At 40.6% G+C, this 17,598-nt stretch overlaps 1 protein-coding gene across 7 annotated transcripts in view; it reads right to left on the bottom strand.

Moving 5' to 3' along the window:
* KDM4C (lysine demethylase 4C) overlaps window positions 1-17,598 on the bottom strand; it is a 336,197-nt gene that overhangs the window by 286,578 nt on the left and 32,021 nt on the right. For 6 of the 7 annotated variants that reach the window (XM_084834476.1, XM_084834472.1, XM_084834475.1 and 3 more), the window contains 2 exons: window positions 16,253-16,446; window positions 2,567-2,616 (listed from right to left, as the gene is read on the bottom strand). In XM_084834476.1, coding sequence (XP_084690602.1) covers window positions 2,567-2,616; window positions 16,253-16,446 — 244 coding nt within the window. Of the gene's footprint in view, window positions 1-2,566; window positions 2,617-16,252; window positions 16,447-16,540; window positions 16,621-17,598 lie in introns of all 7 variants that reach the window. The other variant, XM_084834477.1, reaches the window with a different exon arrangement.

Genomic DNA, 17,598 nt, shown 5'->3' with positions numbered 1-17,598 from the left:
CGATCTCTGAAAAACAGGCAGAAGTACCTTCCATGAGTGGTCCCCTGACCCTCTGCATAGCATTTTCCAGGGGCTGGGGAAATTGCCATGGGGACGAGGGGACACAGTTGCATATGGCTAAATCTGGATCCAACCCGTTAAATTTGTTTCATTTGCAACTGTATTGAACATAACTGAACATCTTAAAATTTAAGACTTAAGTGGAACTCCTTTAAAAGATAAGCATGGGAATACCGGATATATGTACAACACCAAAATATCTCTATCATGAATAATTCTTTGGTCTTGCTTCTGTTTTTGGCCTTGTATTTTCCAGCCAATGCTGTCAAATACCTTAAGAATCCTGTGATATTATAGAGGAACATAACTAGTTTCAAAATTGCAATAACAGCTCACTTGAGGTTTTTATTACATTTGCGTCTATATAAAATTGAAAGAACTACATAAATGAGAAAGCACCTGAAGGGCAAAATCCAACTGCTGCCTTTATTAGATGCAAGTCCAATGCCTTTCAGATAAAATATTTGTAGGTGCCATAGTCAATCAAGTTTTCAATGGATTCCAAAGATGAAAGCATTCATGCATAAAAGGCAATGTGATAATTATGATGGGCAGACAAGATAATGGAAAAAATCCTAACCTTCTTTAATTTTATGTATCAAGTACTGACTTGACCTAGATAACCTGCAATGCTTCACCACATTTACTGCATTATTTTAGCATTTTAATTATTTAGGAAAATTCAATTAATTCAGTAGGCATCTGGTAAGCAGGACCAACCTTCCTGCATCTCACAGCTTTTTTTAGATGCTGCAATTCTGCGCAACACTTTTAATATAAATATGTAATTAAGCCTGAAATCTATTCACTCTGCAAGTTTATTAACCTTTGCTGATTATGCAAATTGTAGCTGTGAGGCTGTCGTGACATTTTCATCATTTTAAAACAGCTTGTTTTAAAATTTCCATTGTAATCTTTATGGGCAGCGAGTACAGTATGAAAATCATATACACTTCATTCCCAAATTTTGTTAGTATCAAAATAGGAAATTATTTTTTAAAAAATTAAATGAAAGACGAACGAAAAAATACAGTTGGATGAACATCAAGGTTTTTGTTGATATGTTTATGAGCTCATAGAACCACCTTCTATGTTCTATCACTATTCAGATCTAAGAACACAGTTTATTAAGAAGGTACAACAATGTTGCATGTTACAGTAGCATTGCTAAGTGATTTCTGCTTTGATAAAGGCACAGCAGCTCCAGGGCCCCACTTAGCATGCCGCCTTTACATCTCAAAGGGCGGAGGGGGGGACTGAAAATGGCACAGGGTTCTGCTGTTCTGTATCAGAAAAAACCCATACCTGTAAAGGGCTCCCTGAACCAAAGCCGCAACAATCAGATTTTCATAATGGAGATGCAAGCATAGCCCCACAGTTCTTAAAATTCAGAATTTTGTTTTATTGTTCATTGATGCAGGACTGAAGTACTGAGAATTATGCTGCAATGGTATGGCCATATTTTCTGCTTAACTTTCAGGAAACAAATAAATTGTCTCAAAATATTTCTTCTGTATATTTTTTCTCTAAGAACTACATCTCATTTTACCATCTCCAATTTTACCTCCTCCATTTTTTGAGCGAGTCACCTCTGATCCAATTGTATGTGTGCGCGCACGTGTGTGTGTGTATATGAGAGAGAGAGAGAGAGAGAGTCTTTTTTCCTCTTTCTCCTCTTTTTTACTATGCTAAAATGTAGGTGCAATAGATCCATGTTTGTGAGGTAAACACAGTGCTGGGATATTGTTGGTATAAACAATGGAGAGGAGTTTCTGGGGAAGTGACTGGCAGGGGAAGGGTTAAGAACTCCCTTCTCTCTTATCCCTTTTCCAATGCCAACTGCTCCCTCCTTAAAGAGCTTTGCAACACAGGAGGGATTATTGGATCTTTCTTATATAAGGCTGCACTATAATGGGTGGTATCCAGGTAACCCATCCCACTGATAGAATAGCTTCCATAAGTGGAAGGGGAGGAGTAATTTCCTCTCCCTCAACCTCAAAATTTTCTTCAAAGGGTTTCAGGACCCTCTATAGCAGATTTTGGAGAGATGTAGGGAGCTACAGGGTGGGGGGAGAAGTGAAATGGAAAGCACCATTGCAGAAGTGGAAGTCCATTTGTGCAACATTGGATTTCACCCAAAGTGTACTTTCCCCCTAAAATTGCAGTGTAGGAAGGATTTCCACCAGTGTCTTCTAGTCACAAGTATAATATGGGCACAATAAAAATCTAGAAGCAGTTTGTATCCAATTTTCAAATAGACAGGCTATTTTTAAATGTTCCTAATATTTTTATTAAATCCAGATTTGAGCAGAAGTGACAATACACTGCAAAAATAAGGATATAAATGTAATACTTTTTCAGAATCACAACGTATTTTCAGCTTCAGCATTCTACATAAAAAGTAGTTCAAATGGCATCCGCAACTATTAGATTTCCCCCTCTAAAAATAAGGGACCTTTGAACTGAATGTCTTTGATATGGAAGTATTTTTTGAAAACAGCATTACCTTGAGCTAGTCGTTCAAGTCGTTTTCCATGTTCTGGAGGGATAGCATACCTAAAATTTACATAAAGAGAAAATATAGAAGAGTTTATAGCCCCTTTTAACCTACAGGAAAAAATCTACATAGGCAAGGTGCTAATAAAACACACAAAATATTTTATGTATTGTTTTAAGAAATTCCACTTTTCTTTCCAAAATAAAATTTAAAGTGGCTAACAGCAGGGGTGGGTTAATTAAAAAAGTAAAACAATCAAAACATTAATAACATCCAACCAGAAAACGACAAAAGCAGTTAGCAAAATAATGAGGTTATTCTCTCAACATAGCGATGGATAAAGTAGTCCAATCAGCCTTTACCAAAAGGTTTCCTAAAAAAAACCTGTCTTAATGATATGGTGGAACAAAAATCAGAAGGGGACAGGGAGTTTTCCTTGGGAAGGGTGTTTCATTATGTCAGCACCACAACTGAAAAGGCTCTGCTCCTTCTGCACATCCACCATATTCTCAACTGGTGGAAGAACTTGGAGCAAGACCTCCAAAGTTTATCGAAGTGCACAGGAAAACAATTATGGGAGACGATGGTCCCTAAGGTACCCAGGTCCAAAACTGTTTAGGGCTTTAAAGGCAATAACCAGCACTTTAAATTGAGTCCAGAAACAAATAAGCAATCAGTGAAGATCACACAGGACCAGAATAATATGCTCCAAATGGCCAGTCCCAGACAACAATAATGCATTTTGGAAAAGCGGAAGGTTATGGACACTTTTTAAAGCCATCCTATGTAAAGTGCATCACAATGGTCCAGTTTGGAGGCTACTACAGCATGAATGATTGCAGCCATGTCTATCCATGGAAAAGGTGCAGCTGGTGTACTTAGCTGGTGTACTTAGGTGTAACCAACCTAAGGTGGGTAAAAGTAAATACCGTTATTTTACGATTTTATTGGGGGACTTGCTTCTAAAAAAGCATGAATTTGATCAGATTGGAGAGTTCAGCTTCTATGTTTGTTCATCATCATCATCATCATCAAGTGCTTTTGAAAACCCTAGAAATCTGACACTAATTATTGTCAGGGAATGCTATTTATTAAAGTGGGATTACTTGGTCCAAGTATTTGCCTGACTTCAATAATGTTATCTTTATAAATTATCACTTTTCAGTTTGTGTCTTAGTCAGTTTTCAATGTACATTCAGTTCTGTAAATGTAAATGTAAAGATGTATAAAGATGTGTGTATTTGTAGTTATTTTCATTCTTAATTTCAGGAAGCTGCGCATCACTGTTAGAGAGTGAATTTGCCATAATCTGTGGAAATGAACAAATATGGATAATACTATATTTCAAATGCCTCACATCACCAGAAAATATAAGATCATGGGTTCTTTTAAATAAAGAACTCTTATGTTCTTTATTTAAAAGCGTATGATATTGCAAAATTAGAGGGTTACTGTTATTCACAGCTTGTACTCTTTGGGTGAATATATAACACAATGAAATCAATATGCATTTAGTTTACAGATCTATGATACAGATACATTTGATGCCTGCTATAGACACACATTTCAGGAAGATGCTAAAAGTTATTGGGTTGAATCCAAATTAAATTGGTTGTACTTAGTTTTCACTGAAATCAATGGGCAGGTTAGTCATGACTTAAGTCCCATCGATTTCAATGGAACCTAATTGGAATTAAGTCTGGATCCAACCCACTGGGAACTTCCATGTCCCATATATCTTCTGTGGAATCAATTACTGAGCACTCTTCCTATGCAATATTATATTTTTAATTACTTAGAGCAGGTACTGCATCTTCAGTGTAATCATTACTCAATATCAACCTTATTTTGGTTTCCACTATAATAAATTTGTACAGCCATTTGTACAACATTATACCTAAGCATTCACATGTATTAATTCAGAACTCCTAAGTTAAAGAAATCCAGAACTACTTTCTAAGTTTCACACTGGTAGATTTGCTTCCTTTCTAAACACTGATTTTTTCAGCATGTGGGAAATCGCATTTTCTTTTCTTTTTTTAACTTTTTATAATATTCTAAAAATCCTGTCCTATAATTCAAGTTTAACAACACAGCATTGATTGGATGGTGTTGCCACAGTACTGAATGAATGATAAAAGCAACTAAAATTAGGGAAGAAAAGACAGTGGGGTGACTAGAAAAGAGAGCCAAGCTTTATTAAAGGGGGGGGGGATTTCAGTAGGAATCATATTCATGTTTACTCAGAAATACATTTCTCTGTGCTAAGCAGGGTTTACTCTCAGGGAAGCGGTCATAGGATTGTAGCCTTAGAATGGAGAAGCAGCAGGGCAGCTCAGTCCTACTCTCGCTCACTGCTTCTCTCCAACTCCTCCCAACCCTGTGGCCAGGTATTCTCTTTATCAGAGGACAGTGCTCTGTTGAAAGGGCTGCTACAGGACTGTCCTTTATTTGAGAGTATCTTCTATTTGAAGGGCTGTCCTATCCAATTCCAGGTTAAAGATAATGAACCATTAGAGCTGTTGCCCATCAGCATGAACCGGCAGGAACACAGGGGGTGATGCATGTCCTTTTTTTTGGCAATTCACAAGTGGCCATCCTAGCTTCTCAACCCAAAGGTTCCATGGATAAGGAAAGGAAAGGTTCGTCTTGTGTATGCACCGAGTCATTACTGACCCCGAGAGGGACACCGTTTTTCCTCGGCGTCTTCCTGGCAGACTGTATAGTGGGGTGGTTTGCCATTGCCTTCCCCAGTCCTAACTGCCTTTCCCCCAGCAAGCTGGGTACTCATTTTACCAACCTCGGAAGGATGGAGGGCTGAGTCAACCTGAGCTGGCTACCTGAAAACCAGCTTCCACTGGGATTGAACTCAGGTCGAGGGGAGAGTTTCAGTTGCATTACTGCCGCCTACCACTCACATGCATTTTAAACCATCAAGAAGAAAGGCAGCTGACAATAATTATTAGGGTAGAGAGATGGTGGGGGTGGGGGAGGGCTGAACACTTCATTGAGAGGGTTCCACCCTTAGAGGCGGCCTATAAATTATTTTAAATTGATAGATGACAGTCTGATTGATAGATAGACAGACAGAGAACTCCTACATATATACTTCTCTGGTTTCAATCTCTCGCTCACAAAGCAGGTTCTCTTTTCTAAAGAGACAATCAGGGTGTCTTTACATGTGTTATGTAGCTACGTTTTAAAAATCCCCAGCTTTATCATTGTGTACTGATTCTAATGTTGTAACTGCTTGTGTTTATCTTTATAATGTTGGAACCTGTCTAGAATTTAAGGAAGAAACTGAGGAAACAAAGAATAAATAAAAGCATAAGCATCTTTACCAGGCGATCATTTTCATTTGTGAATACACATGCACCACTGGGAAAACAAGCATGTGTTAACTATTAGTTGCAGTTGCTCATTTTAATTTGAGTTTGAAATACAACACTGGCCTCCAAGAATACCCTTTCCCTTTCTCAGAATTGTTTAAAACTACGTATAGCCATTGACAGGCTAGATGACAAGTGTCAAGTTGTAGGCATTGCATAATGAGTACCAAAATATCACCAGTGAAAATGTCAGTCTTTTCTTGCTTGATATTAGTCGAACTGCTTTTAGTTCCAAATGTTAAGTACCTGTTGAGTGTTAAACACATCAATGATAATGTTGATACTTACGATATTTTGCTATTATAAAAGCCTGCAGTGGATTAAGTTCAAATTTATACCTTATTTTCCGCTTCTAAATTTCTGCCATAATACAAATGCACAATGATTCAAACTGGCTTTGTTCATTAATAAGCCCATAGTTTGAGAAATGTGTTATTACCAAATTTAAAAAGTGTACATCCAAATTTTTTAGAAGTACGGGCTCTTTTTTTCTCTTAAGCCCCATCACTGTTAAATATGTCCTGTCAAATATAATAGTCAAGATATCCCACTAAAATAGTTAGGGTGCTTTTATTAACATTATTTATTTTTATTTATTTATTGCATTTATACCCCACCTTTTTTCCTCTTGCAAGGAACCCAAGGCGGCTTACATTATCATCCTCCTCTCCATTTTATCCTCACAACAACAACCCTGTGAGGTGGGTTGGGCTGAGAGTGTGTGACTGGCCCAAAGTCACCCAGTGAGCTTCCATGGCCGAGTGGGGACTAGAATCCGGATCTCCCAGCTCCTAGTCCAACACTCTTGCCACTACACCTGAATTTGGTAAACTGAACCAAAAACACTGGAAGGAGATGCATGCTATCTATTCTCAGCAGCAGTCAACAAGTCATTAACTTCCTAAAGATGATTCTCTCATTTCTATGGGTATCTATTGGCATGGCTAAAACCCAACAGAACAACATGAGGCCAGTCACTAAGTAGTAGATATGGTAGCATACAGATTTTACAGACAAGTAGCACCCAAGTCATATAGAGCAAAAAAGGTGTATTTCAAGCAGCCATCTCAAAGCCCTAATGCTTATTGAGGGGATAAACTTGTGTTTAGACTGTATCACTTCAGGCTACAAGTAGGGAATCGGGCATTAGAGATAGGATTCTAATCTATCATTCTCCTAAATATGCCAGTTTTCTATATGCAAAGAATGTTTTTGTATGGAAAATAGTCCATCATGTCAGCCTCCCCTGCACTCTGCCATAGTACAGCTCAGACACAATCGTATTTGTTCCTAAGGCCTATATGAGGAGCACTTCCCCCACAACTACCATGGGAAGCTTCTGCCACATATTATATCACAGCTGAGTCATATGAAATAAATCTAAATTGTCCTCCAGAAATTCCCAAATTGCTGAGCTACAAAAATACAGATCAGTAGAGATTATGGCTGGCACTGGCAACAAATACCATCATTCTAGCCAACAGTTCTTTCTAGATTAAAAAATTATCCGAATTTCTTTCTACATTAAACATTGGCTTTTCTAAGCCTTCCTGGAAAATGCTTGACAAATGCTAGGGCCTAGAGATATTGGGGGGGGGGGAGTGTTTAAAAAAAAATAAAGCTTGGAAAAGAGCTAAAGGCATTAAGTACTCCTACAGTCCCCTTCCTAAGCAACCCTCCTTAACTTTTAGAAGGGGAAGACTTGCTGGCCTCTCCTTGACTGAAAATGACACTCCAGAGTGTGGTGGAAATAAGAGTGAAGGGCAATATAAGAATAGTTATAATAAATATATATTTCATGAGAATCCTTTCTAAAAGTTAAGGGTGGTTGCTTGGGAAGGGGATTGTAGGGGTATTTAACCCTTTTAGTTCTTTTTCACATTGTAATCCCCTGCCAGCATGCATGGCAGGGGAAATAAGCCACTATGGCTTATTCCACACACGCATACACGCACCTACAGTCAGGGCCAGAAATATTGGAACAAGGATAACTGTTTTGGCAGTTGGCCTCTGTACACCACCACATTGAAGGTGAAAGGAAACACACCCAGATGGGAGCGAAGTCAGAACTTTCAGCTGTCATTCAAGGGGTTTGACAAAAGTGGGGCACTAACCATTCAGGAAGTACAGCCAGTGGCATACACACACACCCATCGTTGGTGGCTCATAGGTAATGGAACAAACCAACATCATTCCAAACTTAAGGATCGCCTTTAATACCTGGATGAAAATCCTTTGCAGTCAATGACTGCCCGAAGTCTGGAACCCATGGACATGACCAAATGCTGAGTTTCCTCCCTCGAGATGCTTTGCCAGGCCTTTACTGTAGCTGCCTTCAGCTGCTGCTTGTTTGCAGGTCTTTCTGCCTTCAGTCTTGTCTTCAGTAAGTGAAAAGCATGCTGTATTGGGTTGACATCAGGTGACTGACTTGGCCATTGAAGAACATCCCACTTCTTTGCCTTGAGAAACTCTTGGGTAGCTTTCGCTGTATGTTTTGGGTCATTATCCATCTGCAATTTGAAGTGGCATCCTATCAGAAAGTATAGCCCTATACACTTCAGAATTCATCCTGCTGCTTTTATCAGCAGTCAGGTCATCAATAAACACCAGTGACCCGGTTCCATTGGCAGCCATACATGCCCATGCCATAACATGGCCTCCACCATGTTTGACAGATGAGGTAGGAACAGATCATGAGCTGTTCCTTTCCTTCTCCATACTTTTCTCTTCCCATAATTCTGGTACAAGTTAATCTTGGTTTCATCAGTCCAAAGAATCTTATTCCAGAACTGGGCAGGCTTTTTTAGGTGTTTGCTGGCAAAGGCTAATCCGGCCTTTCTGTTCTTGAGTGTTACCAATGGTTTGCACTTTGTTGTGAAGCCTCTGTATTTACATTCATAAAGCCGTCTCTTGACTGTAGATGTTGACAATGACATGCCTACCTCCGCAAGAGCGTTCTTGACCTGGCTAGATGTTGTGAAAGGGTTCGTCTTCACCATGGGCAGAATTCTGCAGTCATCCACTTTAGTTATCTTCCATGGTCTTCCAGGCCTTTTGCTGTTGCTGAGCTTGCCAGTTAATTTCTTCTTTTTCAGGATGTTCCAAACTGTTGTGTTGGCCACTCCCAATGTTTTTGCTATCTCTCTGATGGGTTTATTTTGTTTCCTCAGCCTAATGATGGCTTCCTTCACTCGCATGGAGACCTCTTTGGACCTCATGTTGGGAGTTCCAGTGAACAGCTACCAAATGCAAATATAACACTCAGAACCACCTCCAGGCCTTTTATCTGCTTGATTGGTCATGGGGTACCCAGGAAACAGGCCACACCTGGCCATGCAGCTGTTTGTCAGCCATTCGTTCCATTACTTATGAGCCACCAACGAGGGTGTGTGTGTATGCCACTGGCTGTCCTTCCTGAATGGTTAGTGCCCCACTTTTGTCAAACCCCCTGAATGACAGCTAAAAGTCCTGACTTCGCTCCCATCTGGGTGTGTTTCCTTTCAACTTCAATATGGTGGTGTACAGCGGCCAACTGCCGAAACAATTATCCTTGTTCCAATATTTCTGGCCCTGACTGTAACTACCTGTGATCATGTGAACCAGGTCAATGTATACCTCCCATCACACCTCTAGTCCTTGAGAACTATGGAAACTTTGTATTAACTTAGATGCTGTCACACTACCCTAATCCTATCCAAGAACAGTTGGTACTAGTTCCAGAGAGGTATTTGTGTCAGTCTGTTGCAGAAAAAAACAAATTGACCCCATATATGCACCTTGCCTCTTTATTCCTGGTGTGGGTGCAAATAAATGCATTCTGAAACATCTAGGATTATTTGAGTCTTATTCCTTTACCAAACAGCTGCTCAGGCTTGCGATCCAAGAATATTAAGGTGCCCTTTAAATGTTACAGTGGCACCATGGGGTGAATCCACAGTGCTTTCCATGTTTCCAGTCCAGTGTAATGTTTAAAAGACATTCCTTCATGGAAACTAGTGTCACTCATTGGAACTTAGTTATATGGTGCTAATTTATACTTTTTATATTAAATAGGAATATTGTATTTATTTTAACACATTTTGACTACCCTTGGATAACTCTGGTATTTAAATATGAGCTACCTATTTTTAAAATACATCGCTGCATTATCTGAAAAAGTTGCTTTTCCTGACTGAAGTTACAATACACTTCAGTTTATAAAATCCATCATTTCAAAGCAATGCACAGAATTAAAAATGAAAACCCTAAACATGTAACTCCAATGATGTGAAGCTAGAGTGCTGTACATCATTACTGTCAGAAAATAATAGCTTTTTTGCTCATTTAAATCAACGCAATTAGCCTTGAAATAGGAAACTGGTCAACACAGTAGTAGTTTTGTAAGTGCTACATACTTGTTTAGTTCCCCCCCCCCTTATTCTCATCTGAAAACAACTTCAAGTTATGTATTAACAATGCAAGTATACAAAGGCACACATAATGTTGGCATTGATACAATTTTCCAAAAACAGAATTATAAACACGATCCCATTTATATGTGGTCCATTGCAACATGATTTGGCTTCATTTATGTGTATCACAGAAACTTTTCTTACTCCCTGATCCTACATATCATGAATGGAACTTACTTCCTAGAAAGTATGCTTTGATTACCATTAGACATATGCTTAAATATAACTTCAGTGGATAAAAATGGTCAAAGAATAGAGATCTGCAAAAATATGCAGATGAGTTGGGATTTGTAATACCTTCTTCATTCTCATCCATCCATTTGCCCATGCATGCTCACACACTCTCACTCTCCCTCCACACACAGTTGATTGCTCTTGTGATAGTGCTGCCTTTTCATTTCTCTGCATCTCCTCCCACAAACAATGAAGTGATGTACTGTATCCCGTTACTGCAAAGCTCAGCCATGATTACTTTTGCCCACATATAGTTGGGATGTTGTATTCACGTTGGCGTCACCCAAGTACATTGCCTAATATATCTAATACATCTGGGAAAGGCTGAATGGGCAAGTGTCTCATGGCAGATAGGAGCAAGAGCATCCTGATGCTAGTACAGCTAGGCTACCCACCATTGTTGTAATTGAGGTTCATAACCTGTATGTCTCTACCTTACTTCAATTAAGAGAAGTTGTTCTCATGCACTATGCAAAGCTTGGGAACTCTAGATATGTGGAAATGCCTTCCTGACCATCTCATCAACCCATGAAGATAACTCAAATTGGCCAGTTAAAACCTTGGTGGGAAATATGGTCCAATCTTGAAGTGTCCTCACCTCAAGATAGATCAGCAAGTTAAGCACCCCCTGGGCACCCCCTTGTGGTACCCTTTGTTCTACGCACCTCTATCTCAGGGGTGGACAACATGTTGCCCTCCAGATGTCTCAGCCTACAACTCCCATTACTCCTCACCACAGGCTATGCTAGCTAGGGCTGATGGGAGTTGTAGACCAAAACATCTAGAGGGCTACAAGTTGCCCACCCCTGCTCCATCCGTTTATCTCACAGAAGCAAAGCTTTTGTAGTGTTTAGCCAGCCAGCCAGCCTAAATTCAGTCATGCAGCCAGGAACTTCTGGAAGGCTCTTGTTCATCCCCAAAGCTATGCTACTGAACACTTTGTTCAACCTCAACCCAAATCCACCCAAAGTCATTAACCCCTTTGTGCACCCAACTTGAAGTCTATAGCTGCCCTTAGTTCCAGCCACCTGCACACTTTTTGACCGTGAGAGTCAATGCAGACAGACGCTCTGTTACATAGCTTCAAGATGTTTTGCCTGGCTTGCTGCCCATTCTTCATAATCCATTCCTAATACTCCCTCGCTCTCCTTCTCTTGTGTTGAAACATGTTTCCATGGCCAGAGTTTTCTCATTTACTTGTGCTGCTTTGCTATCTTGTATACCTAGATAGAACCGTGCTGCCTTGTAACCAAGATAGAGCATCACCCCACTTCACTGCCTTCAAGCCACTTCCATTTCAGTGTGGCCACCTAACCCCACTGTGAACTAAAAACTATCTGCTGTCACAGATGCTAAGCCCCCCTGCTAAGTAATAAAGCAGCAGAGACTCGCTGTGCAAACTACAGATACTTTATTCAGCTAATAGCACTTCTTCACCTCTCAAGTGACTACAAAAACTCAGAGCTGTCCTCTAGGCCTACTTTGCAAAGTAAATATTGTGGAAAGAGAGCTACTGAAAGTAAGTTAGTTGCCTTTCAACTCAGGACAGGTTTCCCACCACGTTGGTTTGCTTCTTCTGAGCTCTTGCCTTCAGGGAGGATCCTCTCGACCCAACTGCTCTCCATTCCAATTCCTATTTTTGAACTGAATTCCACATTTGTGCAGTGCTCTGAGGTCCTCAATAACAGCTTAAGCCAGCCATCAGCCTCTCCATTATTGCCTATATTAGTCAGGTCTAAATGGGACTGAAGACCATGACGTGGCACAGTCTGGTGTGATTATCCTATTGGACCGGTTTCCAAGTAACGACAGCCCATGTGTTAAACAACCCATAGTCCGTTGTGCAGGAGCTGAAGCAGTGCCTGCAGCACACCAGCCACTTCTACTTTTAATCAACAACCTAGAATCAGCCTGTACATAGGTTGTTCAGTGTGATGTGCAAACCCTGGGTTGTTCAGCGGGTAAACAACAGAACAGTTAACCCATGGTTTATTGTTGAGCCCCTAAACAACCCAATGCTCTAGGTTCGCACATCATGCTCAACAACCTACAAACGGGCTGATCATAGGTTGTTGTGGAAGTAGTGGGCACATGGGAGGCAGTGTGCACTCTCCCACTTGTCCCCGACAGCCCATGGGTTGTTTAACTCATGGGCTGTCATTACATGCGAATCGGGTCATTGTGTGACCCACCAAAGGCTGATCAACACCAGAGCAGCCTGTGCCGCGATGAGTTTGCAAGTAACCATGACGAGCCAGAAAGTGAAGTCCCTTGTATTTACTTGCTAACTCTGAAGCAAGTAAATATAACCATGCTACTTCTTGAGCCTTCTGAAGCCCACCTCGCAGTTCCAAACTACCCCCCCCACTTTTTATTTGGCAAACCACAGCTCTGTGCCTCCATCTTCTCTTGCTCTATAATGGTTAGTAGGAATAGTCTGCTGGTTGCTGTACCAATCCATCATTTCCTTTTTGAAATACATTTTCACCACAAAATTTTACAACCATCTGTGTTCTCAAGCTAATTTCCCCATTTTGTCACTGTACAATCTACCATGGGTGCACCACACTTCTGCAAAACAACCCAATAGTTCCAGGTTTGTTGTGTGAATATGTATACATGCAAGTTCACATACATGCATTAAAGATGACATTTGGTAATAATTCTCAGCTCCTTTTCAGGACTCTAGTCAGCACAGACGCTTTGTAGCACGGTTTGAGGATCTCAGATAGGCAGAAGGTTTTGGGATAGGAGGACACTGTGCTTATTTATTTGAAGTATTTCTAGGCTGCCTTTCAGGCAGGAGCCCTCCCAAGATGGCTTACAGCAATAAAATCCCATATAGGAAAAACCGATACAATGATAAAACAGCAAAAAATCATAAACACAACAAACACCAGCAATAAAACATCTGGCATGACAAAACCTACAATCCAATTGCAGCTACAAACCAGAATAGTCCAATCAAACAAAACCAGGGGAAGGAAGGCCAGAGAAAACAAGTAAGTCTTCAGGGCCTTCCTAAAACCTTGCAATGATGGGGCCTGACAGATCGCCAGTGGCAATCCATTCCAGAGGTGTGGGGCCACTGCAGAAAAGGCGCACTTGTATTTGCCCACTTAACTGCCCTCAAAGGTGGGCAAGTGAGATGAGCCTCTGTTGCTGATCTTAGTGGAAGCAGGCTGATATGGGTGAAGGCAGTCCTTCAAGTAATTAGGTCCCTAACCGTTAAAAGCTCTAAAGGTCAAAAGCAGCTTGGAAATGCGCCAGTAACCAGTGCAGCTGGTGCAGCATAGGCATCTGACTGCCTTCCCCTTCACACTCAGGTGACTGAATTCTGCACCAGCTGAAGTTTCTGAACTGTCTTCAAAGGCATCCCCAGGTACACTGCACTACAGTAGTCCAGCCTGGACATAACTACTGCATGGATAACCAAGGCGAAGTCCATCCTCTCCAGATAGGGCCACAGCTGGTATACCAACCGCACTCGCGGACACTTCAGCCACCTGAGCTTCCCCAGTTTGTACAGAGCCCAGGAAGACTCCCACACTACACACTTGGTTTTTAGGGAAAGTGCAACCCCCTTCTAACACCAGTTGTAAACCTCCATGCAGGGTACTCGGTTTCCCAGTCCACAGTACCTCCATCTTAAGTCTCAGCTTGTTCACCCTCATTCACCCCTAAACAGCTTCCAGACACTGGTTCAGGGATTTCACAGCCTCCCTAGGATCTGTAGATAGAAACGAGAGGTAGAGCTGACCATCATCCACATACTGATGATACTCTTCAGCCCAAACCTTCAGATAACTCCCCTCAATGGTTTCATGCAGATGTTAGAAAGCATTAGGGATAGGATGGAGTCTTGTAGCACCTAGAAGGTAATGGCAATGGGGTGGAACAGAACCCCAACACCTTCTTCTAATCTTCTGAGATCAACATAGTGCTCTATAATGCTTTTTTAAGGGGTCAGGTTCTGGATTGGCTGTTAGCTCAAAGCCCAAGTACTTCATTGATCTTTTATATGACAGCACTTCTAAAGAATGGGAAAGGAAAGGCATGCCCTTTAAACTTGTCCCCTCCATCAAACCTCCCACTACAACATGGTACAAACCTTTTACCTGCACCCGCAGAGCGTGCTCGACAACGCTAAATTTGGTTGCCAGTTTTACGTGTGAGCGGCAGCAGGGTTTGTGTGAACCGCCCAGAGAGCTTCGGCTATTGGGCGGTATAGAAATGAAATGAAATGAATGAAATGAATGAACATGGGGAGGGGAGTTCTTTAACCTTAAGAAGCATATCTCCCAAGCCTAATCTCATCTCCAGAATCCCTCTGCTCTCCTCTATTGTCTTTCCTTTCCCCAACATGCTCAATATTCCATGGTTCAACTGCCCTGATTATTCCATAAATCTTAGACATCACTGAGCACAGGTTGTTGGGCTATCTTATTTTTAAAATTATTTTTTTATATAAACGAATATACTTCAACATACCCGACAGTCCCCCAAACATGAAGAAGACACTACCTTATTTTTGGGTGCTTCACTTTCACACAGAAAGCCACAGAAACACCCTGATAACTTCATAAACACCCAAATTAAGTATCAGGGAGAACAAAAGAGGCCTGCAACAATATATTGCAGTGTATCCCCACCACTTCAGAGAAGTACGCCTGTTCAGGATTCCAGCCATCCTGGAACAGAAGCCCTGTTATCTTTTTCAGGCTTGGAGTTTCAGGAAGGGAAAATTGAAACAATAACATTTCCCATAACCTTCATGAGGACACATACCAGTGGTAGGCCAAAGGTGGGTGAAGCCAAAGCCACATTCTCTATCTCCCTTTCTGTCTCTTTCTCTGTCTCCCCTTCTCTCTTTGTTTCCCTCCCTCTCACCATGGCTATTAGCTTTAGAAAAGGGGTCCCACTCATGGGTAGGCATTGGAGGTCAGGGCAAGCAGGTTTGAGGAGCTATTTCAATTTAAATAGTTAAAAATTAGTGTAGACATTACCAAACTCAAGTCTCTGGAATAGGGCAGAATCTAAATGAAGCCAATAACTTACAAACAAATGTCAAGACTTTGTACAAATTGTATCAGTCCATTTTATTGTTGTAAGCCAACTTGGGAGGGCTCCTGACCTGAAAAGTGGCCTAGAAATATTTAAAAATAAATAAACTGTAATGATTTTCTTTTTGGGTGCAGTCATAGGAACAGCAGGAGCTGTCTTATACCAAGTCAGACCACTGACTTGCTCAGTATCGTCTGCTACACTGACTGGCGGCTGCTCTCCAGAGTTTCATAGAGGGGTCTTTCCCAACCCTACTTGGAGATGCCAGGGATTGAACCTGGAACCCTTTGCATGCAACATATGAGGTCTACCACTGGGATATCTGATGGGATATCCATATTAATCCTTTTTAAACTTCTGCATTCAAAAAGTTATTTGAACATTTAAGGCATGCTTCTTTCCTCACAAATCTCAGACTCCAGTTTTACAAGTTTCCAACTGGGTCTTTTCACATTCACATATGGCAATGGGTTTAACCAAATACCTCATTATATGCTTTAACCTCCAGAAAGAAAGAAATATTTGACAAAATGAATTTTCATGAAGAGTTAACTTGCCAGGATTTTGGTTCTCCAAAGTGGAGATAATTAATACTGTAGAGATCCATATCTTCAGTATGCCATGCAAATGTTGTTTTCCACATGCCAAAATACAGATACGGAGTGTTGACTCCTTCTATTGAGATTCCGCAGTCTTCTTCTACAACATCCAATATGGTATTGAGATGAGCAATATTCCATTCGTTAACATTCTGAAAGATATGGGAACACAACTGATCAATAAGCCAAATAAAAAGCAAACTCACACTATCAGCTTTCCACTAAAAGGTCAAAATTCATTATCACCTTGGAGACATAGCCCTCTATCCAGAAAAAGGTAGCTATCCCATTGATGTCCATGGGACTTGAGCATGACCAACTTATCTCTGGATTGAGAACAAAGGGTAGATTCAGATGAATTTTAAAAACAAAATCATTCTCATTTAAACATTAGTAAGAACTACTTTTACTGAACCATTGCCCAAGACATTTGACTCAATAAAAATGGTATGTTTTAATTGCCACTGCTGCAGTTAAAAGCATAATTCAGTTACTTAGTGAAAATGAAGTAAACACTAAGGTAGTATATTTCAGTGTATTTCAAATGATAGAAGCAAGCACATAGGAGTTAAATAATTTATGCAATCTGAAAATACAATCAGTACGCATCCAGAGTACCTCTGCTGAAATTTGGGTCTTTTCAATTGTGGCACCATGACTGCAGAATGCCCTCCCCAGAAAGGTTCACCTGGCACCAAAGTTGTAGTCTTCTTGGCACCAGGAGGAGACCTTTTTATTCTCCCAGGTATTTTATGTTCCTCAGTTTTTATTGTTTTAAATCTGTTATTGCATTTTTAGATCTTTACACGGATGCTGTTTTTTACTCTGGTTTTATATTGCAGTTTTAAATTTCAAAAGTTTTATATTATGTTTTATCAGGTTGCTGATTTCTATGGTTTTAACGGCTGTGAACCACCCAGAGAGCTTTGGCTATTGGATGGTACAGAAATGTAATAAAATGAATGAATCTAAAAATAGCAAACCTTCACTTAACTCTTAGTTCACAAGTACTAGTGTGTTTTACAAAGCATACTGTTTGCAAGCAAAAATCTTCTCTGGTTAGACATACTTCCTGAAGTCATGCCTATAATTCTGACAACATGGGCCTTTAAAACAAAGTAGGTATACTTTGGGGTTCTTTTCCTTGGTCGTGCTTCATCTGCTACTTCAAGTATGTATTTCACACATTTTATTTGTTCTTCCACAACAAGTCTCAAAATGGTTTCCATAGCAAAAATTGGACAATTAGGCTATGGCAGAGGGAAAGATGGGAAGCTGAGCCATTCCATCAGCTCTGCTGAGAA

This window comes from Heloderma suspectum, chromosome 2, assembly GCF_057233095.1.
Source record: "Heloderma suspectum isolate Gila_16-S chromosome 2, 16-S_ref, whole genome shotgun sequence".
Taxonomy (NCBI): domain Eukaryota; kingdom Metazoa; phylum Chordata; class Lepidosauria; order Squamata; family Helodermatidae; genus Heloderma; species Heloderma suspectum.
The sequence above is the reverse complement of the archived record's forward strand: the minus strand, read 5'-3'. Positions and strand labels throughout refer to the sequence as shown.